At 41.3% G+C, this 27,412-nt stretch overlaps 1 protein-coding gene across 4 annotated transcripts in view; it reads left to right on the top strand.

Moving 5' to 3' along the window:
- The window catches only part of FCRL5 (Fc receptor like 5), a 57,480-nt gene that overhangs the window by 29,258 nt on the left and 810 nt on the right, over positions 1 to 27,412 (top strand). For all 4 annotated transcript variants that reach the window (XM_088835913.1, XM_088835911.1, XM_088835912.1 and 1 more), the window contains 8 exons: positions 2,009 to 2,287; positions 8,905 to 9,183; positions 13,742 to 14,020; positions 21,790 to 22,068; positions 22,511 to 22,627; positions 23,290 to 23,317; positions 25,077 to 25,159; positions 25,363 to 25,431. In XM_088835913.1, coding sequence (XP_088692039.1) covers positions 2,009 to 2,287; positions 8,905 to 9,183; positions 13,742 to 14,020; positions 21,790 to 22,068; positions 22,511 to 22,627; positions 23,290 to 23,317; positions 25,077 to 25,159; positions 25,363 to 25,431 — 1,413 coding nt within the window. The remainder of the gene's footprint in view (positions 1 to 2,008; positions 2,288 to 8,904; positions 9,184 to 13,741; positions 14,021 to 21,789; positions 22,069 to 22,510; positions 22,628 to 23,289; positions 23,318 to 25,076; positions 25,160 to 25,362; positions 25,432 to 27,412) is intronic.

Genomic DNA, 27,412 nt, shown 5'->3' with positions numbered 1-27,412 from the left:
AGCATCCTATAGCTTCTCTCTGATCGCAGAGCGTTCTAGGACCTACTACTGCACAGCTGACAATGCCTTTGGCCCTCAGAGAAGTGAGGCCATGAACCTCTCTGTCACTGGTAAGCCCTAGGTTCTGTTAGTGACTCATCCCTGGCCTCTATCCTTGTGAAAGTGAAAGTCGCTCGGTCATGTCCAACTATTTGTGACCCCATGGGCTATACAGTCCATGGAATTCTCCAGGCCAGAATACTGGAATGGGTAGCCTTTCCCTTCTCCGGGGTATCTTCCCAACCCAGGGATCAAACCCAGGTCTTCCACATTGCAGGCAGATTCTTTACCAGCTAAGCCACAAAAGAAGGCTGGTCTGTATCCTTGATTCCTCCAGAAATGTGTTCCCACCTTCAGGTTTCCCTTGCTTCTTCCTCTGGCCAAACCTATGTCATTCTCAATATCCAGGTTCTCTTGAGACAGTTGTCTGATGCTTTTGAGCCTTGTACTGTGAACAATTCAGATGTTATCACACCCCTGTTTTCCTGCAGAGCAGCTCTCTCTCCTGAACCCCAACTCTGAGGAGCCAAATGCTTCTCTCTTTCTGTCTTCTTGCCCTACTAATCCACCGATTTCTGATTTTCTTTAATTACATTGTTCCCCAGAGCTACAAAATCAGTTCCCAGGGTCGTTGAGTTGTCAGTTGTCCCTTTCCTATCAGATATTCCTAGATGGTTCAGTGGTAAAGAATCTGCCTGCCAAAGCAGGAGATACAGGAGATGCTGTTTTGACTCCTGGGTTGGGAAGATAGTCTGGAGTAGGAAATGGAAACCCTCTCCAGTATTCTTGCCTGAAAATATTCCATGGACAGAGGAGCCTGGTAAGCTACAGTCCTTGTGGTCACAAAGAGTTGGGCATGACTGAGCAACTGAGCATGTAAGCGCTGATCATTTACAGATACAAAACCATAAAAGATACAGACAGGGAGCAGGATCATAGTCATACCAAAGATGTCCTTCTTGAGTCAGCACTGTTAGAGTTGGTTAAGCAGCAGTGTGAGAGGACACAGAGTGGAGGGGCTGGAAGCAGGCAAAGGGCATCCACTCTGGATCACGAGGAATTCACCTCTGCTTGCTTGGCTTAATGTCCCAAAGTCCATGAAGGTGACCGTCAGCTCAGTATGAAGTTAAAATGGTTTCTGTTGAGCCTTGAATCTCAGGGTCCTTTTTTTTGCCATCTATGTGTGGCCAAACTCCAAGCCAAATTTTAGGGGGCAGTGTGATTCATGCTGGAATTCCATCATCTCCACTAGCTTTGTTCGTAGTGATGCTTTCTAAGGCCCACTTGACTTCACATTACAGGATGTCTGGCTCTAGGTGAGCTATCACACCATCATGATTATCTTGGTCGTGAAGATATTTTTTGTACAGTTCTTCTGTGTATTCTTGCCACCTCTTCTTAATATCTTCTACTTCTGTTAGGTCCATAAAATTTCTGTCCTTTATCAAGCCCATCTTTGCATGAAATGTTCCCTTGGTATCCCTAATTTTCTTGAAGAGATCTCTAGTCTTTCCTATTCTGTTGTTTTCCTCTATTTCTTTGCATTGATTGCTGAGGAAGATCAGTCCTAGGTGTTCATTGGAAGGACTTATGCTAAAGTTGAAACTCCAATACTTTGGCCACCTCATGTGAAGAGTTGACTCACCGGAAAAGACCCTGATGCTGGGAGGGACTGGGGGCCAGAGGAGAAGTGGACAACAGAGGATGAGATGGCTGGATGGCATCACCAACTCGATGGACATGAGTTTGAGTGAACTCTGGGAGTTGGTAATGGACAGGGAGGCCTGGCATGCTGCGATTCATGGGGTCGCAAATAGTCGAACATGACTGAGCAACTGAACTGAACTGAACTGTGATTCATGCTGTCCTGAGGGCCAGTGGACATAAGACTGGATATTTCACTAGTCATTGATTAATAGCTCCAGGCAGTGGCAGAAGCAACTGCTGACTAAGTTTTTCTCTCCCTCAGTGCCCGTGTCTCAACCTGTCCTCACCCTCAGCCCTCCTGGAACCCAGACTCTTGTGGGAAATGAGGTGAGACTTCGGTGTGAAGTTCGGAGAGGGTCTTTGCCCATCTGGTACCAGTTTTTTCATGAAGATGTGTTGCTCACAAGGATAGAAGCTACTTCATGGAGAACAAAGTCCTATAGCTTCTCTGTGACTGCAGAGCATTCTGGGAACTACTACTGCACAGCTGACAATGGCTTTGGCCCTCAGAGCAGTGAGACAATTAACCTCTCTGTCATTGGTAAGTTCTGGATTCCTGCTAGTGACCCATCCCTGACCCATATCCTTGTCATGTCATCCTTTCAGAGATTTCCATGGATATTCCAGTTTCCTACCCCATCAACCTAATGCCCGTCTTTTTTCCCTTCTCAAAGAACCATCTATCTGTGGGTTTCAGTCCTCATTCAGCCCTCACTCAACCAGGCCCCTCAGATAGCTCAACACCTTCTCCCACTTTTACCAAATGAATTTATTTTTCCAAAGTTCCTGGTGGCTCAGATGGTAAAGAATATGCCTGCAATGCACAAGACCCAGTTTCTAGCCCTGGGTCAGGAAGATCCCCTGGAGTAGGAAATGGCAACCCACTCCAGTATTCTTGTCTGGAAAATTCCATGGACAGAGGAGTCTGGCTGGTTACAGGACATGTGATCACAAAGAGTTTTACATGACTGAGAGACTAACACTTTTATGTTCTCAAATTATTTTTTCAGGCCCTGCATGTTCCATCTCCAAGTCAATTTCTCTTAACTGGATGCACAGAAGCATCTCATATCTCCCCACTAATACCTGCATGTTAATTTAGCTACAAGCTCAGGTATATGGACATATAAGGGGGCAAGAGCTTACTTTCTCCAAAGGGTTCTGATCAGACTCTTGCTGCTGGTGGTGCTAAGTTGTGTCAGTCGCATCTGACTCTGTGTGACCCCATAGACGGCAGCCCACCAGGCTGTCCTGTCCCTGGGATTCTCCAGGCAAGAACACTGGAGTGGGTTGCCATTTCCTTCTCCAATGCATGAAAGTGAAAAGTGAAAGTGAAGTTGCCCAGTCGTGTCTGACTCTTAGCGACCCTGTGGACTGTAGTCTACCAGGCTCTTTTATCTATAGAATTTTCCAGGCAGGAGTACTGGAGTGGGGTGCCGTTGCCTTCTCTAGTTTAGACTCTTACAGTAGGTTTAAAGAGGGCTGAAAGTGAAAGGAAGGGAGGAAATGACTTCCTGAAAGCCAATTCACTGGTTTCTGGATCGTTTGACTTAACCCAGTAATAAAACATGTGTCATTTCTTTGTATTATGTTTTTTACAGTTTTGTTGCAGTATGACATACATTTGTAAATGTATACGAATAATCAGTGTACAGTTCATGGTTGCCCATAGTACCGTGAAAAAGTGCCATTTTAGAAGCCAAATTGCTTCTGTTTACTCTTGGAATTTTCGTGTAGAAGAGAGTGAAAGATAAGAAATAAAAAGACCTTGATGTCTCTGGGGGGTGAGGGTTTGCTAAGTAAATCCAGGGAATAAGCGGAAAAAAAAAAAAAAGGAAGACAACATATTCAGATTCATGGAATAAGAACTGAGAAATTTCTCAGAATTCAACTTATTTCTCAAAAACAGGTTATATTGAGGCTTGATGAGCTAGATGCTTTCATTATTATCTACTCCTAACCCTGCCATCTGTTTCCTTTCTCTGTCCTTCTGCCCCATTTTTCTTATTTCTCCTAAGTGCTTTCCACTCTCATTCTTGAGACTCTATCTTATGACTTATCTTGCTTCAAAGTTCCTGCAGATTTCATCACTGACTGTCTTAGACTGGAATAGGACATCCAGCTCTGTATTTCGTCTGCCCCAACTGCCAATGCTGCATGGCTTGCTACCAAAGCAGTGCTTCTAATAAGTCTAATTAGCCAAGCACCCTAACTCTAAGACACTTCACAAGCCACAGGCAAGTCTATACATGAAATGTTCTTAAACCAACTGCCCACCTCCAGTTCACCAAGTGATGGCAGAGGGAGCAGGATCAGTTGGGACAACATGACATATAGTGAACTATATTGAAGAAAATACTTTTTCTAGGAATGATATACACAGCAGGACCTCCGAGGTTTCCTAGAAAGAACCAGTGTACAGGCAAAACATCTTGCTTGCGTTGTGTGATATCAGTGTGGATAAGAACATCCAAATTCTAGCCCTAGTTGTGAAAATAGCTAGTTCATAATTTTGGCAAAATTTTAAAATTTTCTTTGTCTTACTGTTTTCACTTTCTCTTGAAGGTTATATAAGACAGTAATTAGTGTCCCTTAAAGCCCCAAAATTCTGTGATTCGAGTTGGAATAAGAACCCAAAAGTAATGAATTCATGATTCTCTGGAAGAAATGAGGTGAGGGTCCGTGGGTGTCCCTTTTTTTACCTGGAAAAGCAAAGGAAAGCATCACTTTGACAGAGTCTCATCATCCTTCAGGGTTGTGGGGAGAGTTAGGGGAGTCAGTTTTAGGGTTTGAGAAGCAGGAATTAGTCAGAGTATGACGGTAATTGCAAGTGTGGTCTGGTCAGAACTTTAAATTAGGCAAATTCCTGTTATGGTCTGTGGTCTTAGGAACTCATGAGTCCATCTGGAGTCCTTATTACCGTGGTCCTATCTTGAAACTGATCAGTCTGAAAGATCTCTTGCTCCTTGACAGTTCTTGTTTCAGATCATAGTGAAATATGACCAAAGGAAGACACTGCCCCTATATAAATTGTTGAGTAAAGAGATTATTAATGAAATGTAAATGCTCTGAGATTCAAATGCTAGAAGCTGAGCTATCTAGGAAAGTCCCAAGTCCTAAAGACATCCTATTTCTCATGATCATGTTTTATTTTCTTCTCAAATTTAATGTTATCAAAACCCTTTTATTTCTTGTTTCATGTGTCTTCCTCAATACCAGAGTATAAGCTTCATGAAAATGGAAGCTTTTTAGTTTTGGTCTGCTCTGCATCCCTATGCCTACTCGGTGTCTGGCACAAAGTAGGTCTTCAGTGAGCATTTGTTATTCCTGAACAAAATGTCTTTCAGCTGAAATGAGGAAGAAAAGATTAGGGAGAAAACACTGGTCTTCACATCTACTTATACTAACTGAACAGAAATAAATGAGCCTTAAATTAACACACAAATTGAGAAGTGTTACTGTGAGCCATGCAGACTTTCTGACAAAATAATTTGTTTAGTGTGTGTGTGTGTGTGTTTCTTTTTGAGGGAATATACCCCAAAGAGAAGACATGGAAATTTTGTGGGAATATAAACTAATACGATATGCCCATTTTGAAGCTGTTAAAAAATACACACATACTCACAAACACATACACAGAGCATTCTCAAGCAAATACAAGAGTCTGAATATAACTTTATTCATTGAAGTATAAACCATAAACAAAAGAAGCCTAAAATGGGAAATTTTGCTTCGATGCATTTAAAACTATAAAAGGGAGAGAAAAGGCACAAAATTCCTACTACCTTTAAGAAGAAGAATTGCTTTAGGAAATAAAATTTTCTGGATATTCTTAATACAATTAAAGAAAATATGGACTTATGGACTCCAGTGGGAGAAAAGTACAATGGGGAAGTTAATGAGGTTAAAGAAGAGATGATAAGATAACAGAAAAGAAAAACAAATATATATATATATATATATATCAGAGCTCAGGAGTAAAACCAAAGAAAACATAAGACCAGAACTATAAAACTCCTAGAGGAGAACATAGGCAAAACACTGTCCGACATAAATCACAGCAGGATCTTCCATGACCCACTTCCCAGAATATTGGAAATAAAAGCAAAAATAAACAAATGGGACCTAATTAAAATTAAAAGCTTCTGCACAGCAAAGGAAACTATAAGCAAGGTAAAGCTATTTTAGAAATAAAATCCAAAGCTGAAGGAATAAGAATAGAATGCATACTTCTGAAATCTGTTAATAGAATGGAGTTGGTATGAGAAAATTATATGGAACCCAAGGTAGAAAGACACAGAAAAAGGCAAAATAAAGAAGAAATTAAAATATGGAGATCAGACAATGAAGACCACAAGTGTGGATAATTAAGTGTCTAAGTTCAGTTCAGTACAGTTCAGTCACTCAGTCATGTCCGACTCTTTGTGACTCCATGAATCGCAGCACACCAGGCCTCCCTGTCCATCACCAACTCCCAGAGTTCACCCAAACTCATGTCCATCGAGTCAGTGATGCCATCCAGCCATCTCATCCTCTGTTGTCCCCTTCTCCTCCTGCCCCCAATCCCTCCCAGCATCAGGGTCTTTTCAAATGAGTCAACTCTTCACATGAGGTGGCCAAAGTATTGGAGTTTCAGCCTCAGCATCAGTCCTTCCAGTGAACACCCAGGACTTGTCTCCTTTAGGATGGACTGGTTGGATCTCCTTGCAGTCCAAGGGACTCTCAAGAGTCTTCTCCAACACCACAGTTCAAAAGCATCAATTCTTCAGTGCTCAGCTTTCTTCACAGTCTAACTCTCACATCCATACATGACCACTGGAAAAACCATGGCCTTGACTAGACGAACATTTGTTGTCTAAAGAGAGAAACAAAACTCAAAGATTTAATTTAAAAATTTCTTGACTTGAAGAAAACTGGAATATATAGATTAAAAGACATATCCTGATGAGGTTATTGCTTTTCAAGGCTAAAAATATACACATGCACGAGTATGTGTGTGTGTGTGATCATGGCAAAAAACAAAACAAAAACCCAGTCATCTCAGAAAGAAAAATATTAAGTGGTCTTAGACTTTACATAGAAGTCAGTACTAAAAGAGAGAAACAATGTTCAGACACAGTTTCAGAGAAGAAATGAGAATTGAGAATTTTATATCAGATCAAAAGACATTTTCAAATGTACAAGGATTCAAAGAACTTAGTACCCATTAACCCCTCTTGAAAAATTATTTGATGGCAAACTCTAGCCCAGCAGAGATAAGAATCAATATAAAAGACTCAAAATGAAGAAACTGTGATGTGAAAAGTGAATACTGGATCTATTCACATCAGTAGGTCTCAGCCTTGGCTGAGTATTAGCCTGATGTTGATGTATGGAAGAACGATCAAAGTTCTTATAAAGTAAATATCCTCCAATTATAAAGTAATTATCCTCCAATTAAAAATTAAATTTAAAAAGAGTCACCTAGGAATATTTATAAAGATATTTTACTAAGTTCTCTCCAGACCAATTTAGTTCAGAATCTTTCAGATGAGGCCTCATAATTCTTTTTTTTTAAAAAAATAACACAAATCCTCAGTTGAAAATATTGTACAATGTTGAAAATCACTGATTCAGACATAAAAACAAAGGCTAGGCAATATGAGAGTTATGGCTACAGAATAGAAAGCAATATTATAAGTGTTAAAACAATAAAAGGTGACAAAGGTCAATCTAGTCAAAGCTGTTTTATCCAGTAGTTGTGTATGAATGTGAGAGTTGGACCATAATGAAAGCTGAGCACCAAAGAATTGATGCTTTTGAACTGTGGTGTTGGAGAAAACTTTTGAGAGTCCCTTGGACTGTAAGGAGATCCAACCAGTCCATCCTAAAGGAGATCAGTCCTGAACATTCATTGGAAGGACTGACTCTGAAGCTGAAACTCTAGAAATTTGGCCACTTGATGAGAAGAACTGACTCCATTGGAAAAGACCCTGATGCTGGGAAAGATTGAAGGCAGGAGGAGAAGGGGACAACAGAGGATGGGATGGTTGGATGGCATCACTGACTCGATGGACATGGGTTTAACGAGCTCTGGGAGTTGGTGATGGACAGGGAGGCCTGGTGTGCTGCAGTCCATGGGGTCACAAAGAATTGGACACAACTGAGTGACTGAACTTACCTGAACTGAAAACAGTTAAAAATACATGTAACAAAGAAAAATCAGTCAGAGGGAATAGAGGAAAGAAAAAAACCAATTTTCTTCTTATTTCATAATGGAGGACAAAACTTCATTTGGTAATTTAGAAAAATTAATGACAGATTTAAAAGTTTTCATTTTGCAAATAATTTCTGAATACTTTTATAGACTGCAACTTATCATTAATGGATTATAGTTCACTAGCAGTCCATAAAAAATCAGTAAAGTATAAGGTTCCCATAGGACAGAATAAGTAAATTCTTCAGACAAACAACTGTAAAGTTTAAGACTAAGAAAATAGAAATAATAAGGAAAATAAGTCTGTGTTTATGTGACTGTAATTGGTCACAGAGTGGGGGAAGGAGACTCTTATAAACCATAAGTGTAAGCGCAAATTGGTTGAAACTTTTTGAGGAACAATGTAGCATTATATATCATTATTTGAATGCTTATATCTCCGTTCCAGAAATCCCACTTGTAAGAATTCATCCTAAGAAATGTATTGACAAAGCACAATGATATATATACAGAATTGTGTATGGAGCCTTATTCAGAATTAGAAAACGATAACAACCTAAAGTTCCATGATGGGGAATTGCTTAAGTGTGTTACAGTAAATTCACACAAATAACCAAGAAATATTTACTTAAAATATCAAATTTTAAATTTAAAAGAGTTGCTTTTTATGCATGTCAGTTATACCTCAATAAAACTGATTTTTTAAGTGAGTGAGATAGAATGGTGGTCGTGATATTTTGCTAATTGGGAAAATCAGCTTGCAGACCAGTATGTGTCTTGTGCTCCCATACATATACGTGGGTTTTTTATGCATTTATTTGTGTTGATAAGGCTGAGTGTTCTTACACATAGAAAAGGTCTAGAAAGTGTCACCAAATTATCAGCAGAGGTAGCCTCTGGAAAACAAAAATAGAGGAAATGGGAAAAGACCCTGACATCAGCTAACTCATCTTTGCTTTCAGTTCCAGTATCTCGCCCTGTTCTCACGCTCAGGGCTCCCAGGGGCCAGGCTGTGGTGGGGGACACGGTGGAGCTTCACTGTGAGGCCCAGAGAGGCTCTCCCCCGATCCTGTACCAGTTTTATCATGAGGATGTCACCTTCGGGAGCAGCTCAAGTCCCTCTGGAGGGGGTGCTTCCTTCAACCTCATTCTGAAGACAGAGCATTCTGGGAACTACTCCTGTGAGGCCAACAATGGCCAGGGGGTCCAGCGCAGTGACACAGTGTTACTCAGTGTCAGAGGTAAGTGGACCCAACTACAGCACAACCAGAGACAGACCATCTCCCCCACCTTTCCTAGTAGCCGAGACTGAAGGTCCCCCAGGGCCATTTGCTGCGGGACATCATTGCTAGCCTGCTGTCTACACAGCCTCCATCTGAGAGTTCTGTATTCTACATTTTTAGGAACTTGAGCCTTCCCTTTGCTTTCTTTGCCTCTCCTGGTAGCAACACTGAAGCCATTGTGACCCAAAGTATCCTAACGTAGGAATAAAGGCTTTTAAAATGCAAGTTGTATCCTGGCCAACAATGATCAGCAAAAAAAGTTTAAAAGAAGTTATAAAGTTCAACCTGTCTCAGAAGAGATTTAGTTGGGGTTTCCTCTATCTGTCAATCAATATAAAGGGTAACTCTCTCTTTCATGGGCTCATGAATTTTGCTCTATCCTCTCCTGCTACTGTCCCAGGACAACTCAGATCCCCACCCTGACGTCCTGCTAAAAGGCTTCTCAACATCATTCTCCTGAATTCTCTCTTACCTGTCATTCAGCAGTAGCACTCTCTCCCACGTGGCCATCATGGGCTGACCTCCTAGTCACGCCCACTTTCAGTGCAAGCTTGACACCATTCTCACAGACTTCCACTACACGCTCTGCCATCGTTCTATGACCGTAATGTCCGCATGGATGACCCACTCAAAACCATGGTTTGTCATCCCCTCCACAGCTCTCATCCACTCCCCTGTACACACACTACTCCAATTGCCTGACCACAGCCTTCTATCCTTCTGCTTGTTTCTTCAACTCCTCTAATCACTATTGTCCTCAGACCTTAGCAGAACTCCCAGTTCATTAACACCTTTACTTCTTCCCAGACACTCACACCCTTGGCTCCCAACCACCCTATTGGGTGTTTGTCTTTGTATCCATCCAGTAACTTATCCTTCCTCTTCCTAAGGTACAGAATAGAAGACTGCTTCCTATAAAAGGTGAAAATCACCATCTCATTTCTATAATAGATTCCATCCTTGCTTGCATTCTCAGACAATTTGAACAACTTTCTCTCTTACATCCCTTAACAGTTGCTCTATAGGATCCTTCCTATTGAGTTTAACATGCTATATCTCCCCCATGTCTAAGGGGGGGAAAACCCATTTGATCTCATTTATGCCTCCAGTTGGGCTTCCCAGGTGGTAAAGAATCTGCCTGCTGATGCAAGAGACATGAAAGACGTGAGTTTGGTCCCTGGGTCAGGAAGATCCTCTATAGTAGGAAATAGCAACCCATTCCAGCATTCTTGCCTGGGAAATTCTATGTACAGAGGAGCCTGGCAGGCTACAGTCCATGGGACCACAGAGCAGGACACGGCTGAGCAACCGAGTACACATCCCTCCAGCGACTGTTCTCTTATGACTAAATTTCCAAAAGAAGGATCAATTGCACAGTTTGCCTCCATTTCCTTATTATCCACTAGGATTAAACCTTGGTTTCTTCTGAACTTTATAGCAAAATTATTCTTACAAAGGTCACCAATGACCTCCATGTCTTTAAATCCAATGGCCATTTTCCAATCCTCACCTTACTTGATCTCTCAGAAATAGTCCATGTTATTTATCTTTTTATTCTTCTGGAAACCATCCCTTCCTTGTCTTCAACGACTTCACTGTCTCCTGGATCTCCTCTCTCTGCCACTCCTTCTCAGTCTCCTTCACTAGCTCCTCACCTTATAGATGAACTAAGCGTTGGTGTGTTCCAGAACTTTGTCTGCCATGTATCCTCTTGTCTTATATATTAATACGTTTTTTCTCTGGATGATCCTGGGAATGTCATCTATATAAGTGATTTTTAAACTTTTAACTACAAAACCTCCCACGTGAGTACATGCTTATGCCATATCTCTTAAAAGTTCATGACCTGGAACACCTCTAAAAGGCATGGAACTCCCCCTAGGCCTGGTCCTCCTTCAAGTATCCCCACTTCTGTGAAAGATACCTCCATTTATTCAGATACACAAGGCAAAAATCCAGGAGTCTTCCTTGATGTTTCTCTCCCTTGCTCTCCATAGCCAGTGAATCATTAAGTCCAGTTGCTTTTATTTTTTCTAAATATTTCTCAGATCTTTTATTTTCTATCTTTACTGCTACTGTCATAGTTCTATCGACCGTCATTTCAATTACTGCAATGCCACTACTCCACTCCACTTCTAATAACCTTTCCACTCCAATTTTGTGCCATTATGATCTATTTTACACACTGAGATCAGAATTGTCTTTTTTTTTTTTTTTAAAGACAGGTTTGATCATCACATGCCTCTGTAGAGAGACACTTGAGACTTCCCATCGCTCTGTGAAGAAGGATCAAAATCCATACCAAGGCTTGTGAAGCTCTGCCTAGCTCTTCAGCCTCCTATTTCTTGGCACTCTTCAAATGCTTCCCATAATGCTGCTGTTACCTTGCTTCAATAACACAAAGCTCCAACATTTTTACCATCTCAGGACCTTTGCCCATACAGTTTCCCCACATCTGCAATCTTCATTCCCTTCTTCACCTGATTAATCCAAATGTCACTTTGTGAGGAAGTATTCCCTGACTAACCCATACTAGATCAAGCCCCAGTACTATACATTTCATAGCATCCTATTCTTTATATTAATGTTCTATATTTGTATTTTTATTTAATTGCTCCTTAACATCTCATCCAGATTGTAGTCTTCATGAGAGGAGGGCCTGTGTCTTTCTAACTATTGAATCCCCAACATACTGTCCAGTTCCTAAGACTTATTAATTGCTTAATTAATTTCTGATAGATGAATAAATATAAAAATGAGCCAATAATTTGATCAATATCTATTCTCTTTTGGGCCTTATTTTTGATGCAGCTAAGGCTCAATTACATCCCTGGCTATGTAAGCAACAATCTTCCTTGTTCCTCATTTTCTATTGAACTGATTACTTCTTTTGCCTACTCTGATACTTGAGTTTCAATTTAATCTTTGTTTTCAGATTCCTCAAACATTTTTGAGATTGTTTATTAAATACTCCCTGCTATTCTTTGGAAGCCTGCATTCAGCTGGATATATCTTTCCTTTTATCCTTGCCTTTCACTTCTCTTCTTTTCTCAGCTATTTGTAAGGTCTCCTCACACAATCATTTTGCCTTTTTCATTTCTTTTTCTTGGAAATGCTTTTGATCACCGCCTCCTGTACAATGTTACAAACCTTCATTCATAGTTCTTCAGGCACTCTGTCTATCAGATCTAATCCCTTGAATCTATTTGTCACTTCCACTATGTAATCGTAAGGGATTTGATTTAGGTCATATATAAATGGTCTAGTGGTTTTCCTTTACTTTCTTCAATTTAACTTTGAATTTTGCAATAAGGAGTTCATGATTTGAGGCACAGTCTGCTCCTGGTCTTGTTTCTGCTGACTGTAGAGAGCTTCTTCATCTTCAGGTGCAAAGAATATAATCAACCTGATTTCAGTATTGACCATCTAGTGGTGTCCATGTATAGAGTTGTCTCTTGTATTGTTGGAAGAGGGTGTTTGCTATGATCAGTGTGAAATACCAATAACCTTAGATATGCAGATGACACCACCCTTATGGAAGAAAGTGAAGAGGAACTAAAGAGCCCCTTGATGAAAGTGAAAGAGGAGAGTGAAAAAGCTGGCTTAAAACTCAACATTCAGAAAACTAAGATCATGGTATCTGGTCCCATCACTTCATGGCAAATAGATGGGGAAACAATGGAAACAGTGAGAGACTTTATTTTCTCAGGCTCCAATATCACTGAAGATGGTGACTGCAGCCATGAAATTAAAAGACACTTGCTCCTTGGAAGAAAAACTATGACAAACCTAGACAGCATATTAAAAAACAGAGACATTACTTTGCCAACAAAGGTCTGTCTAGTCAAAGTTATAGTGTTTCCAGCATTCATGTATGGATGTGAGAGTTGGACTATAAAGAAAGCTGAGCACTGAAAAATTGATGTTTTTGAACTATGATGTTGGAGGAGATTCTTGAGAGTCCCTTGGACTGCGAGGAGATTCAACCAGTCCATCCTAAGGGAGATTAGTCCTGAATTGGAAGGACTGATGCTGAGGCTCAAGCTCTAATGCTTTGGCCACCTGACGTGAAGAACTGACTCATTAGAAAAGACCCTGATGCTGGGAAAGATTGAAGGCAGGAGAAGGGGATGACAGAGGATGAGATGGTTGGATGGCATCACTGACTCGATGGACATGAGTTTGAGTGAACTCCAGGTGTTGGTGATGGACAGGGAGGCCTGGCGTGCTGCAGTCCACAGGGTAGCAAAGAGTTGGACACAACTGAGTGACTGAACTGAACTGATTAAGTATTCCAAACTATATAACACCATATATATATATATATATATGTAAAAACACTACCCAAGTGATACTATTTCTTCAGATTTGAAGAAATTATAACTCAGTTCTTAGTGATAGCACAGGTTATTAAAAACTGAGACAGATATTTTATTTTTCTGTTTGAGATGTCTTTTCTATGGTGGAACACATCTAAACAATAGGAAATGATGGTTAACCCTTTTTCTTCCCTCAGCTCCAGTGTCTCGCCCTGTCCTCACCCTCAGGACTCCCAGGGTCCAGGCTGTGGTGGGGGACGTACTGGAAATTCACTGTGAGACACAGAGAGGCTCTCCTCCCATCCAGTACAAGTTTTATATTGAGGATGTCGCCCTGGGGAGCTGCTCGAGCCTCTCTGGAGGAGGAACATCCTTCAACCTCTCCCTGACCGCAGAAAATTCTGGAAACTACTCCTGTGAGGCTGACAACGGCTTGGGGGTCCAGCGTAGTGAGGCAGTGTCTCTCAACGTCAGAGGTGAGTTGGTCCTGCCCACAAGCACCACAACCAAGGACTGTCTGTCTTCTCTCCCCGGCCTCCGAAACGGAGCTCCAGGACTACTGTTTGCTGGGCAACAGCCCACCGCACTTCCTGCCCACAGAACCTCTAACTGAAGTCTGGGCTCCTTACTGTGGTTACTGTTTAGGAGCCTCGGCTTTCCCAGCAGCACCGTTAAAGAAGCCTTCTTGAATGCGATTAAAAAAATAAACAAAAAAAAAACCTCAGTAAAAATGCAAAGAAGGTTTTTAAGAACATAGACTGCATTTTGATCTACAAATATGATACAAAAGGGAAACTGAAGAATTCTAAGTATAGGTTTCTCTGCTCCAAAAATGTTGGGCCAGGTTTTTCTTTCATTGACTCCCAACGAGCCTCTACTCTTGAGCTTCTTTCACTACCAGGGATAAATATGCCTCACACATCTCCTTTAATCTTTAAGATGAAGAACTGAATTATAAACGAGATCATTTTTTATCTTCAGTTTACAGGAGAGGAAACTGAAGCTTAGAGAGGGGAAGTAATTAGCTTACAGTCACAGTTAACAATGTAAAGCCAGGTTGAAAAACGAGCCTATCCAACTCTTAATGTAAATCTACATTATGACACCTCTCATTCTTTGATGAGATCTCATGTTTTAACACGACTTTTTAATAATTTATTATTTGAAAGAATACATAAACCTTCATGATAAAAAGAAATCAAATTGTACAAAAGGGACAATATGAAAAGTAAAGTTCTCTTTCTAACTGCATGCACACACTTTCATACCTACATGCTTCCAAGACATAACCACTGTCAGTACTTGCTGGTGTATTTTTTTCTAGAAATATTAAAATATAAAGGCATAGAAATTTTACAAGTAGAATCATACTACATGTATAGTTATGCAGCTTGCATTTTTTACTTAAAAATTTATTTTGGATATCTTTCATGTTTTATAAGTGAGTTGATTAGATTGTCTCTAGTTTTTAGCAATTACAAAAAATCTACAACAGAAATATTTGTGCAGCTATATTTGCAAATCCTTTTGTAAAATTACTTGTTTATTTATGTATCTTTGGCTGTGCTGGGTCTTTGTTGCTGTGTGTGGGCTCTAGTTGCAGCAAACAAGGGCTACTCTCTAGTTGCTGTGTGGGGGCTCTCATTGTGGTGACCTGTTCTGTTGCAGAGCACAGGCTCTAGAGCACGCAGGCTTCAGGAGTTGTGGTGCACGGGCTCACTCACTCCATGGCATGTGTAACCTTTCCCAACCAGGGATCAAACCCGTATCCTCTATGTTAGCAGATAGATTCTCAACCACTGTCATCACCAAGGAATCTCTCCTTTTCTAAACTATAGTTATTTTACAATGATGTGTTAGTTGTGCTTTTTAAAAAAAATTATTGACTGATTGATTGAAGAATAATTGCTTTACAGAATTTTGTTGTTTTCTGTCAAACCTCAACATGAATCAGCCATAGGTACACATATATCCCCTCCCTTTTGAACCTCCCTCCCATCTCCCTCCCCATCCCACCCCTCTAAGTTGATACAGAGCCCCAGTTTGAATTTCCTGAGCCATACAGCAAATTCCTGTTGGCGATCTATTTTGCATATGGTAATGTGAGTTTCCATGTTATTCTTTCCATTCATCTCACCCTCTCCTCCCCTCTCCCCACGCCCCTAAGTCTGTTCTCTATGTCTGTTTCTCCACTGCTGCCCTGTAAATAAATTACTCAGTACCATTTTTCTAGATTATGTATATATGCATTAGAATACAATATTTATCTTTCTCTGTCTGACTTACTTCACTCTGTTTAATAGGTTCTAGGTTCATCCACCTCATTAGAAATGACTCAAATGCATTCCTTTTTATGACTGAGTAATAGTCCATTGTGTATATGTACCACAACTTTTTTATCCATTCATCTGTCCATGGACATCTAGATTGCTTCCATGTTCTAGCTATTGTAAATAGTGCTGCAATGAACAATGGGATACATGTGTCTTTTTCAATTTTTGATTTCCTCAGAGTATATGCATAGGAGTGGGATTGCTGGGTCATGCAGTTGTTTTATTCCTAGTTTTTTAAGGAATCTCCATACCGTCTTCCACAGCAGCTGTATCAGTTTACATTCCCACCAACAGTGCAACAGCATTCCCTTTTCTCCACAGCCTCTCCAGCATTCATTGTTTGTAAACTTTTGGACGACAGCCATTCTGACTGGTTTGCGGTGATATCTCACTGTAGTTTTGATTTGCATTTCTCTAATAGTGAGGAATACTAAACATCTTTTCATGTGTTTGTTAGCCATCTGTATGTCTTTGGGAAAATGTCTGTTTAGGTCTTTTTCCCACTTTTTAATTGGGTTGGTTGTTTTTCTGGTATTGAATTGTATGAACTGCTTTTATATTTTGGAAATTAATCCCTTCTCAGTTGTTTCATTTGTCATTATTTTCTCCCATTCTGAAGGTTGTCTTTTCACCTTGCTTATAGCTTCCTTTGCTGTGCAAAACTTTTAAGTTTAATCAAGTCCCACTTGTTTACTTTTATTTTTATTTCCATTACTCTAGGAGGTGGGTTATAGAGGATCTTGCTTTGATTTATGTCACCAAGTGTTCTATGTTTTTCTCTCAGAGTTTTATAGTTTCTGGTCTTACATTTATGTCTGTAATCCATTTTGAGTTTATCTTTGTGTATGGTGTTAGGAAGTGCTCTCGTTTCATTCCTTTACATGTAGCTGTCCAGTTTTCCCAGCACCATTTATTGAATGGGGCTGTCTTTGCCCCATTGTATATTCTTGCCTCCTTTGTCAAAAATAAGGTACCCATAGGTGCATGGGTTTATGTCTAGGCTTTCTATCTTGTTCCATTAGTCTGTATATTTTTTTGTGCCAGTACCGTATTATCTTGATGACTGTAGCTTTGTTGTATAATCCAAAGTCAGGAAGGTTGATTCCACCAGCTCCATTCGTTCTTGAGACTATTTTGACTATTTGGGGTCTTTTGTGTTTCCATATGAATTGTGAAATTTTTTGTTCTAGTTCTGTGAAAAATGCCATTGACATTTTAATAGGGATCTCATTGAATCTGTAGATTGCATTTGGTAGTATAGTCATTTTCACAATATTGATTCTTCCTACCCAGGTACATGGACTATCTCTCCATCTATTTATGCCATATTTGATTTCTTTCATTAGTGTCTTATAGTTTTCTGTGTACAGTTATTTGTCTCCTTAGGTAAGTTTATTCCTAGATATTTAATTCTTTTTGTTGCAATGGTGAATGGGATTGATTCCTTAATTTCTCTTTCTGAATTTTTCATTGTTAGTATATAGAAACGCAAGTGATTTCAGTGTATTGATTTTGTATCCTGAAACTTTGCAAAATTTACTGATTAGCTCTAGTAATTTTCTGATACTGTCCTTAAGGTTTTCTATGTACAGTATCATGTCATCTGCAAACATTGAGAGCTTTACTTCTTCTTTTCTGATCTAGATTCCTTTTATTTCTTTTTCTTCTCTGATTGCTGTAGCTAGGACTTCCAGAACTATGTTGAATAATAGTGGTGAAAGTGAACACTCTTGTCTTGTTCCTGATCTAGGGAGAATGCTTTCAGTTTTTCACCATTGACAGTAATGTTTGCTGTAGGCTTATCATAAATAGCCTTTACTGAGGTAGGTTTTTTCTATGCCAGTTTTTGAAGAATTTTAATCATAAACAGATGCTGAATTTTGTGAAAGGCTTTTTTTGCCTCTATTGAGATTATCATATGGTTTTTATCTTTCAGTTTGTTAATATGGTGTATCACATTGATTGATTTGCATAAATTGAAGAATCCTTGCATCCGTGGAGTAAACCCAACTTGATAGTGGTGTGTTAGCTTTTGGATGTGTCCCAGCATTCTGTTTGCAAAAATTCTGTTGAGGATTTTTGCATCTGTGTTCATCAGTGATATTGGCCTGTAGTTTTCTTTCTCTGTGTTGTCTTTGTCTGGTTTTGGCATCAGGGTGATGGTGGCCTCACAGAATGATCTTGGAAGGGTTCCTTCCTCTACAAGATTTTGAAAGAGTTTTAGAAGGATAAACATTAGCTCTTTTCTAAATGTTTGATAGAATTCTCCTGTGAAGCTACCTGGTCCTAGGCTTTTGGGAGATTTTTGATCACAGCTTCAATTTCAATACTTGTAATTGGATTGTTCATAATTTCTATTTCTTCCTGGCTCAGTCTTGGAAGATTGAACTTTTCTAAGAATATGTCCATTTCTCCCAGGCTATCCATTTTACTGCCATATGGTTGTTCATAATTGTCTCTTATAATCCTTTGTATTTCTGCATTCTCTGTTGTAACTTCTATTTTTTCATTTCTAATTTTGTTGATTTGATTCTTCTCTCTTTTTTCTTGATTAGTCTGGCTAAAGGTTTGTCAATTTGTTTATCTTCTCAAAGAACCAGCTTTTAGTTTTATTAATCTTTACTATTGTTTCTTTCATTTCTTTTTCATTTATTTCTGCTCAGATCTTTATGATTTCTTTCCTTCTACTAACTTTGGGTTTCTTTGTTCTTCATTTTCCAGTTATTTTAGGTGTAAAGTTCAGTTCAGCCCAGTTCAGTCGCTCAGTCGTGTCTGACTCGGTATAAAGTTAGGTGGTCTATTCGATGTTTTTCTTGTTTCCTGAGGTAGGATTGTATTGCTATAAACTTCCCTCTTAGAACAGCTTTTGCTGCATCCCATACGTTTTGAGTTGTCGTGTTTTCATTGTCATTCATTTCTAGAATTTTTTTTATTTCCCTTTTTATTTCTTCAGTAACCTGTTGGTTATTTAGAAATGTATTGTTTAATCTCCATGTGTTTGTGTTTTTTAGTTTTTTTTTTTTTTCTTGTAATTGAGACCTAGTCTCATAGTGCTGTGGTCAGAGAAGATACTTGATACGATTTCAATTTTCTTTAATTTACTGAAGTTTGATTTGTGACCCAAGATGTGATCTATCCTGGAGAATGTTCCATGTGCATTTGAGAAGAACGTGTATTCTGCATTTGGATGGAATGTGTTGAAGATATCTGTGAGACCCATCTCATCTAATGTATCATTTAAGACTTGTGTTTCCTTATTAATTTTATGTTTTGATGATCTGTCCATTGGTGTGAGGTGTGTGTTAAAATCTACTAGTATTATTGTGTTACTGTCAATTTCTCCTTTTATGTATGTTAGCGTTTGTCTTGTGTATTGAGGTGCTCCTATATTTTTGTGCACAGATATTTACAATTGTTATGTCTTCCTCTTGGATTGATCCCTTGATCATTAAGTGGTGTCCTTTCTTATCTCTTGTAATCTTCTTTATCTTAAACTCTATTTTTTCTGATATGAGTCTTGCTACTCCAGCTTTCTTTTGCTTCCCATTTGCATGGAGTATATTTTCCCATCTTTTCACTTTCAGTCTGCAAGTGTCTTTAGGTCTGAGGTGGATTTCTTGTAGACAGCATTTATATGGGTCTTGTTTTTTTAATCCATTCAGCCAGTCTGTGTCTTTTGGTGGGAACATTTAATCCATTTACATTTAAAGTAATTATTGATATATATGTTCCTATTGCTATTTTATTAATTGTTTGAGGTTGATTTTGTAGATCTTTTTCTTCTCACCTCCCTAGGATGCCCTCCAACACTGTTCTGGTCTCTGGACCTGTTGTGGGGGCAGCTCGGATTCTAATATGGTCCTACTCCTGTGTTTTATTGCCTCCAATGTCCACACCTATCAGAACTAGTGCGTTTTCTTTTGTGGGTGCTCTCAATGTCCTTTTATATATTCCATAGACACAGAGTCTGCCTAGTTGATCATATGGATTTAATCTGCAGCTTGTACAGCTGGTGGGAAGGTTTTGGGTCTTCTTCCTTAGCCACACTGCCCCTGGGTTTCAATTGTGGCTTTATTTCCACTTTTGATGTGGGTCATCCACTGGGGTTTGTTCCTGAGGCTACCCTGGAGGACTTGGACCTGCCCCAGTGAGGGCTAGGTGTGGAGGTGGTGCAGTTGCTTGGGTTTCAGGGGTTCTGGCAGCACCAGGTACTCAGGGGAGTTGGAAGCTATGGCAGCAGGAAATATAGTGCTCTAGAAAGGTACGGCAACCAGCATTGGCCGATACGCTCCAGTATTCTTGCCTGGAGAACCCCCTGACAGAAAAGAGTTGGACACAACTGAAGCAACCCTGCGTGCATAGATGCAAGTTTTTTTGTTTGTTTGCCTATGACAGTTCTGCCCCAGTGAGGGTCGAGTGCAGCTGCTTGACTTGTGGGGACCCTGGTGGCACCAAGTGTGCAGGGGACATGGATTGCCTCCACCACATGAGTTATGGCCCTATCAGAGTCTTTTTTTAGACCTCTTGTGGCTGGCGGTCAGAAGACCTCTTTGACTAGTCTTTCTCCATAGCTCCGCCTGTTTAGGCACTTAGAGGGCTGCCTTACCTAGGGTCCTTCTCTGTTGTTTGGTGTGGCTGGCACATAGAGCGCCCCCCCTTGACTGGGTTCCTACTCTGTAGGTCAGTGCATCAGGTATTTTAAGGGGCACCCTGGATGGGGTCCTACTCTGTAGTTCAGTTCCTCAGGCACTTGATGGGCCAGCCTCTCTACTGTTTAGCTGCAGATGCTGGCATGTAGGGAGAGAAAGTGTATGGTGATGACTCCACCCCCTAAGTGTGACTCAACAGTATCTTCTTGCTTCCATGGCTGCCTGGCTTTCCTCCACAGGCATTTCCCACCACAACCTCCTCCCTCATATCCCCTCGATCGGTATTTCCACAGTCAACAGCAGCCCTTGCCCTGGGATTGCTCCACAACCCCTACACTCAGCTCCCAGCTACTGTGCCTTCCAGGGAACCTGTGTCCCTGTCCAGGGTATATATGGCTGTGGCAAGGACTGTCTGATTCTCATTCCATTTAGGCTGTCACAGATCAGCTGTTTCCCTCTCAGCCTTAAATGTTTCTCCTCCAACTCAGACATTGCCCCAATGTGGGGATCAGACCGCTGTTTCAGTTCCCCCACCTAGGAGGGCAGGTCCAGTCCTAGTAACACTCCTGTTTTCCCCCCTAGTTCCTTCATCCTACTGAGTTTTACGTGGTTCTATATATCCTTTTCTGCTGGTCAGGTATTTCTGCTGGTCCTCTCTCAGCTGGTGTTCTGCGTGTACTTCTGTGTTTGAAGGTGTATTCCTGATGTATCCATGGAGAGATGTACTCCACGTCCACCTACTCCTCCGCCATCTTGTTCTCCCATGTTAGTCATGTTAGTAGCCCTAAAGAAAATAGTCTTATACATAGATTTTCTGGATCAAAATTTAAGTGCATTTTCAATTTGGTAAATACTGCCAAATCTCCATTCAAGAAAGTGTCTCAAATACACGTTCCCACCAAGAGCCTATCAAGGTGCCTATTAATACACAACTCCATCATAATTATCTGCCTGTATTAATCTTTGCCAATCTGATGGGTATTTTGTTTGTAAACAGTTAATCAGTAATGAGGAAGATAATATATATTTATTGGCTATTTGAAGTTTCTAGTGGCTCATAGCCTTTTCACACTTTCCTGTTGAATATTTTTGTGCATTGAAAGCTGTTTGTGGATTCACGTCACTAGCTTTGTTTGTCATACATGTTTTCAACCCATTTTCCTAGGTTTCAAACTGACTTTTATTATTTGTTTACATTATTTTTCATTCCTTTATAAGTTGGTTGGCAATAAGACCTTCTATTGACTTTTTGTTTTCCCCCAGTTCCAGTGTCTGACCCTGTCCTCACCCTCAGGACCGCCAGGGCCCAGGTTGTTGTGGGAGATGTATTAGAACTTCACTGTGAGGCCCAGAGAGGCTCTCCCCCGATCCTGTACTGGTTTTATCACAATAATGTCACCCTGGAGACCAGCATGTCTCACTCTGGACAAGGCGTGTCCTTAAACCTCTCGCTGACTGCAGATCATTCTGGGACCTACTCCTGTGAGGCTGACAATGGCCTGGGTCCCCAGCGCAGTGAGGCAGTGACACTTTCAGTCATGGGTAAGTTTTCCATGCCCAGACCACAGGGCATGGAGGACAAAAAATGTCCTCCAAGGATGCTCTGAGTGCCCTTTCAATACTTGACCAGGGTGGTGCCTCTCAGGAACAAGTGCACAAAGCTGGAAGCATTCCAAGTTGTTATTTTCAGAAGTGTCTCTGAGAGCATATATTTTGGATGGGAAAGGAGAGCCAAAGAGGACCATTGAATTTAATGCTCATCAGTTAGTATCATCCATCCTGACCCTCAACCCTCGCATCAGCCACAGATAAAATCTTCCCCACAAAGAGAAGAGCCATTTCCTGTGCCACATCTATACATGCTTAATCTCAAGAGTCCTGCTCTCCTTGGTCCATCCTCTCTCCCAGGCATCAGCTTCAGGGGTCAGGCAGTTCAAGACCACAAGCCTCTCCCTCTGGCTCATGCCTGTGTTCTCCCCCTCAGGGCTGACAGGGAGTAAAAGCAACCTTATTGCCACCAGTGTCACCGGGGGGCTGCTCAGCATGATGGCCATTGCTGCCGTGGCACTGCTGTTCTACTGCTGGTTCCTGAGAAAAGCAGGTGGGTGATTCCCTGGCTAACCTTCGCTTGAGTCCCTGTCCTTCCCACCTCTGCTCCTTTAGGCTCATGTTGCCTTTGGAACCACCCCCAAGCTCTCAGCAGCTCCTTTCTGCACAATTCCACAGCTCCTACCTTCTCCTCTAGATCCTCCAGAATTTGTCTTCTTCAAATGCCAAGTTGCCAAAACAGCCCTTTTGGGTGGAAGTTGCTTTTACAAGATGTAGTTTATTCAGCGTGACAAATTGCAGTGTATCTCCCTAGGAACAGGAATAGAAGATGAAAAACTCTGAGAAATATGAGCAAGAACAGAAATCATATGAAATTTTGATAACTTGTTAATTTTGTAAATGTATGGTACTTTCATGGTAGATAAGTCTCTTTTCCCACATTCTGCTTTTGCCCGTTGTTCTTCACAAACTCCAGGTTAAACAATTATGGATTGTGAGCTACCTTTTGCATTGTAGCTATAAACTTCTGGAAGCCAGGATCAGTAGTTTTTGCCCAATCTGCCACTTCCATTGAGAATAAAAAAGCAGGGGTTCACATTTTAGTGACAGTGACTTCTGGCAGGTTCTAGATGAGCCTCCTATGAGCTCTGCTCATAGGAAGATTTGTGAAGTCTTCCTTTTCCTGGACTCAATGCTTCTCTGCTTTTCTTTCAGGAGGAAAGCCTACATTTGACTCCTCCAGGTAATGCCTGGCTGTATTCCCATATGATTAATGAAATGCCCACTGGGTATAAAAATGAAGTTGAATCTGGCTACTGCTAAGAACAGGGATTCCCTGGTGGCTAAGATGGTAAAGGATCTGCTCTCAACGTGGGAGACCTGGATTTCATCCCTGGGTTGGGAAGATCCCCTGGAGAAGGAAATAGCTACCCACTCCAGTATTCTTGCCTGGAGAATTCCAAGGACAGAGGAGCCTGGCATGCTACAGTCCATGGGGTCTTAAAGAATGGGACACAACTGAGGGACTAACACTTTCATTTTCACTGCTGAGAGCACAGTCACTGCTTCATGTCACTGAAATTGGTTATGCCAGTTCCACGTTGCCACCTCCCTTGGGTTATCTCAAGGCAATTCTCCGGACTTTCTCACCCACCAACTTAGCTAAACAGGCCATTTTTTTTTTCCATGCCTGTATGCTCAGTCGCGTCTGACTCTTTGCAACCCCATGGACTGTAACCCTCCAGGCTCCTCTGTCCATGGACTTCTCCAGGCAAGAATACTGCCATTTCCTTCTTCATTTTTCTTCTTTCAATAAGTAATTGCTTTTTATTTATAAACTTACATCCTTGGTCCACTGTTGCCTAGTGTGTATGAGTGATCACCATGACCACAGAATCCATCCATTTCCTAACATGCTCTAAGGTTAATAAGCCTGGAAAGCTCTGATTAGGTCATGGCCAGGCAATGGCAAGCCACTCCAGTACTCTTGCCTAGAAAATCCCATGGACGGAGGAGCCTGGTAGGCTGCAGTCCATGGGGTCACTACGAGTCAGACATGACTGAGCGACTTCACTTTCACTTTTCACTTTCACACATTGGAGAAGGAAATGGCAACCCACTCCAGTGTTCTTGCCTGGAGAATCCCAGGGATGTGGGAGCCTGGTGGGCTGCTCTCTATGGGGTCACACAGAGTCGGACACGACTGAAGTGACTTAGCAGCAGCAGCAGTCCAGCCTAACCAATATCTGTTGTGATGACAGCCAAGAAGATGAAGTCACACAACTTGGCCATCCAGAGACACCTCTCTGCTAATAGGAGGTGGGGCCTGTGAAGAAGGGGCTGCCATCTTGTATTCCCAAGGTTGACTTTAGGAGCCACACCACAACTATTCCTGGGCAAGCTCATGGTAGCAACATCCAAACCATCCTGAGTTCCTCTGAGCCTTTCTAATTAAGGATTTCTCTGAGATACCAACCTTTCTGACAGTATAGACTTTGGAGCCAGATTTGAATCTTGGCTCTTTCCTTTTCTAGTTATATAGTCTTCAGCAAGTCATCTGTTAGAACCTCCATTTTTCCCATCTATAAAATAGAGAAATAAACAGAATCAACTTAATTTTGTTATAGGTACTAGCACAGTGCTTGGTACATACCAGGTACATACCATAAAGTCTGGATTAATATTATGATTTATAATTTAATAGTCCCAGAGAATGAGATGGCTGGATGGCATCACCGACTCGATGGAGGTGAGTTTGAGTGAACTCCAGGAGTTGGTGATGGACAGGGAGGCCTGGCGTGCTGTGATTCATGGGGTCGCAAAGAGTCGGACATGACTGAGCGACTAAACTGAACTGAACTGAACAATAGACTGTTTATTATACACTCATCTATGTTTCCAGGCTTGGCAACTATCTTGTGATAAAGACTTACTAACAGGGAATGATCCTTAGAACTACTTTTTCAGGATTTCTGGGAAACATCAATGTTTCTTTCTCATAGGAATCCTTCAGCCCCAGATCCCCAAGAGTCCACCTACTACAATGTACCAGACTGGATAGAACTGCAACCAGTATACAGCAATGGTGAGGACTGAGGACCCTCCATTTGGGCAGGGACCCCAGGGTGGGTCTTGGAAGGGGTGGGACAGGAAATGAGGAAGGGGCAGTGCAGAGGCTCAGAGGGCTCTGCTCCCTCTAGAGAATAAGCTACGACTGGGGGACAAAGAAGTAGCAAGACAAGGGGGCAAGAATCTTAGAGTCCTCTCAAGTGTCAACTTTTCTCCAAGTAAATCCTAACAGAGGAGAGGTGGTGTACTCGGAAGTCTGGAGTGTGAAGAAGGAGAACAAACTCACAGGTAAGACCCAAGGACCCTTGATTTTGGTGGTTGATTGCTTTGTGTGGCTCAGTCTCCACCCCATCAGTGTGTCTGAGCCAACCAGACATAGAGATGCCCCTTGTGCTGGATCACTGGACTTCTTGAGTTATGCCCAGCTATATTACTGGGATTAATTCAAGTTTATGGTGCAGAACTGCTTTCTCCATTCTCTATGGATGGCCCCAGCATCATCTGAGTAATGAAGCCATTGCCCTGGGCAGTCACTTAATCCCTCAGAGCTTCCGTGTCCCGTCTGTGAAATGAGACAGGACTGTCTTCAGTGCCTGCATCTATTTTTTTTTACTGCTGCTGTGGCAAACAACCACAAGGGCTTAAGCAATACCAGTTAATTATCTTACTGTAAATCAGACATCTAACTCAGGTCTCATGGGGCTAAAGTAAGTGTCCACAGAGTTCTTTCCTGAAAGCTCCAGGGAAGAATATATTTCCTTGCCTTTTCCAGCTTCTAAAGGATACCTCTTTCCATGGCTCATGGTCCCATCCCTCTGTCTTTAAAGCCAGCAATGTGGCATCTCTCTAACCATTCCTTCCATAGTCAGTGCTCCCTCTGATCATAGCCAGGAAATGTTCTCAGATTTTAAAGTTCTCCTTAAAGTCCCACCTGGATAATCTAGGAAAATCTCTCCATTTCAAAGTGCTTAATCTTAATCACATCTGCAAAAATCCCTTTCTCCATCTAGGGTCACATATTCACAGGTTCTAGGGATCCATAATGGACGTCTTTGTGGGAGACATTATTTAGCTAACCGCACTCTCTCATAGGGTTATTGTGAGGACCAGATGAGGAAGCAGATGTAGAGATGCTATAACAGCAACAGAATCTGAGCACCTTTTGTGATGAGCCTATGCTGGTTGTCTGGCTGCGTCATTATTTCTCCCTCCTGGTAGACAGTCTGCAGTGAACAATCCCAGCCTGGCTTCCTCCTGCAGGCAAAGGAAAGAAGAACCTTTGGGGCTGTTCTAATTCTATTCTGAAAAAATTTGCCACATGATTTTAGCTATTCTGCTTGCCCCTCCCCCCTTTTTTTTGATCCCTCTTATATAAAATCAAATGACAAATGAACTGTATTTTGTTCTATTCTTGGTTCAGTGGCCTCTTGACCCCTAATATGAATGAACTCATTCACACTTTTAATCCCTTTGATGAGAGTATTGCTATTATCCCCACTTCTCAGATGAGGGAATGGAGGCAAAGAGACCTTAAATGACCAGCCTGAAGTCACAGAACAGTTTGTCTCCAGAATCCAAGAGTTGGGCCAAGCTCTGCTTCTCAGGACAGTTCCAGGGAGCCTTAGAATTCACTCCAATCTAAAAGACAAAGTCCTGCTTGATGAATGCCATATTTCATTCCAGTTTTAAGAAAAGGTAGTCATAATAATAGCAACTTCTAGTATCATATCAACATGTGTTGAGCAGTTCTTATGTGCCTGATAGTTCTGAGTACTATAAATAAATGTTAAAATGTATATGCCCTAAATATATACGTAGATATTTATAGTTTGTTAATAGCCTTCGGAATTGTACCCTCACATTGGAATTGCTCAATGTATAACAGATATTAGAAATCACACACAACCCTATAGATGGATATTATTCCCATCAGACAGATGAGAGAACTAAAGCAAGAGATACTGAGTGACTTGTCCAAGGCCACAGAGGTGGTACGGCTGTCCTGGAGCTCAGTTTAGGTGGTCTGGATCTGGAATGTACTCCAAGCCAGCTACTTCTCCATAATGTGCATGCATGTTTAGTCATGTCTGACTTAGTGATCCCATGGTCTGTAACTCACCAGGCTCCTCTGTCCATGGGGTTCTCATGGCAAGAATACTGGAGTGGGTTGCCATTTCCTCCTCCAGGGGATCTTACCAACCCAGGGATCAAACCCACATCTCGCTGGCAGGTGGCTTCTTTACCACTGAGCCACATGGGAAGCCCCTCT

Source organism: Moschus berezovskii, chromosome 4 (assembly GCF_049115385.1).
Source record: "Moschus berezovskii isolate FMDL1 chromosome 4, NW_MosBer_1.0, whole genome shotgun sequence".
Classification (NCBI taxonomy): Eukaryota; Metazoa; Chordata; class Mammalia; order Artiodactyla; family Moschidae; genus Moschus; species Moschus berezovskii.
Note: the sequence above shows the minus strand (reverse complement) of the source record. Positions and strands in the feature narration are given on the sequence as shown.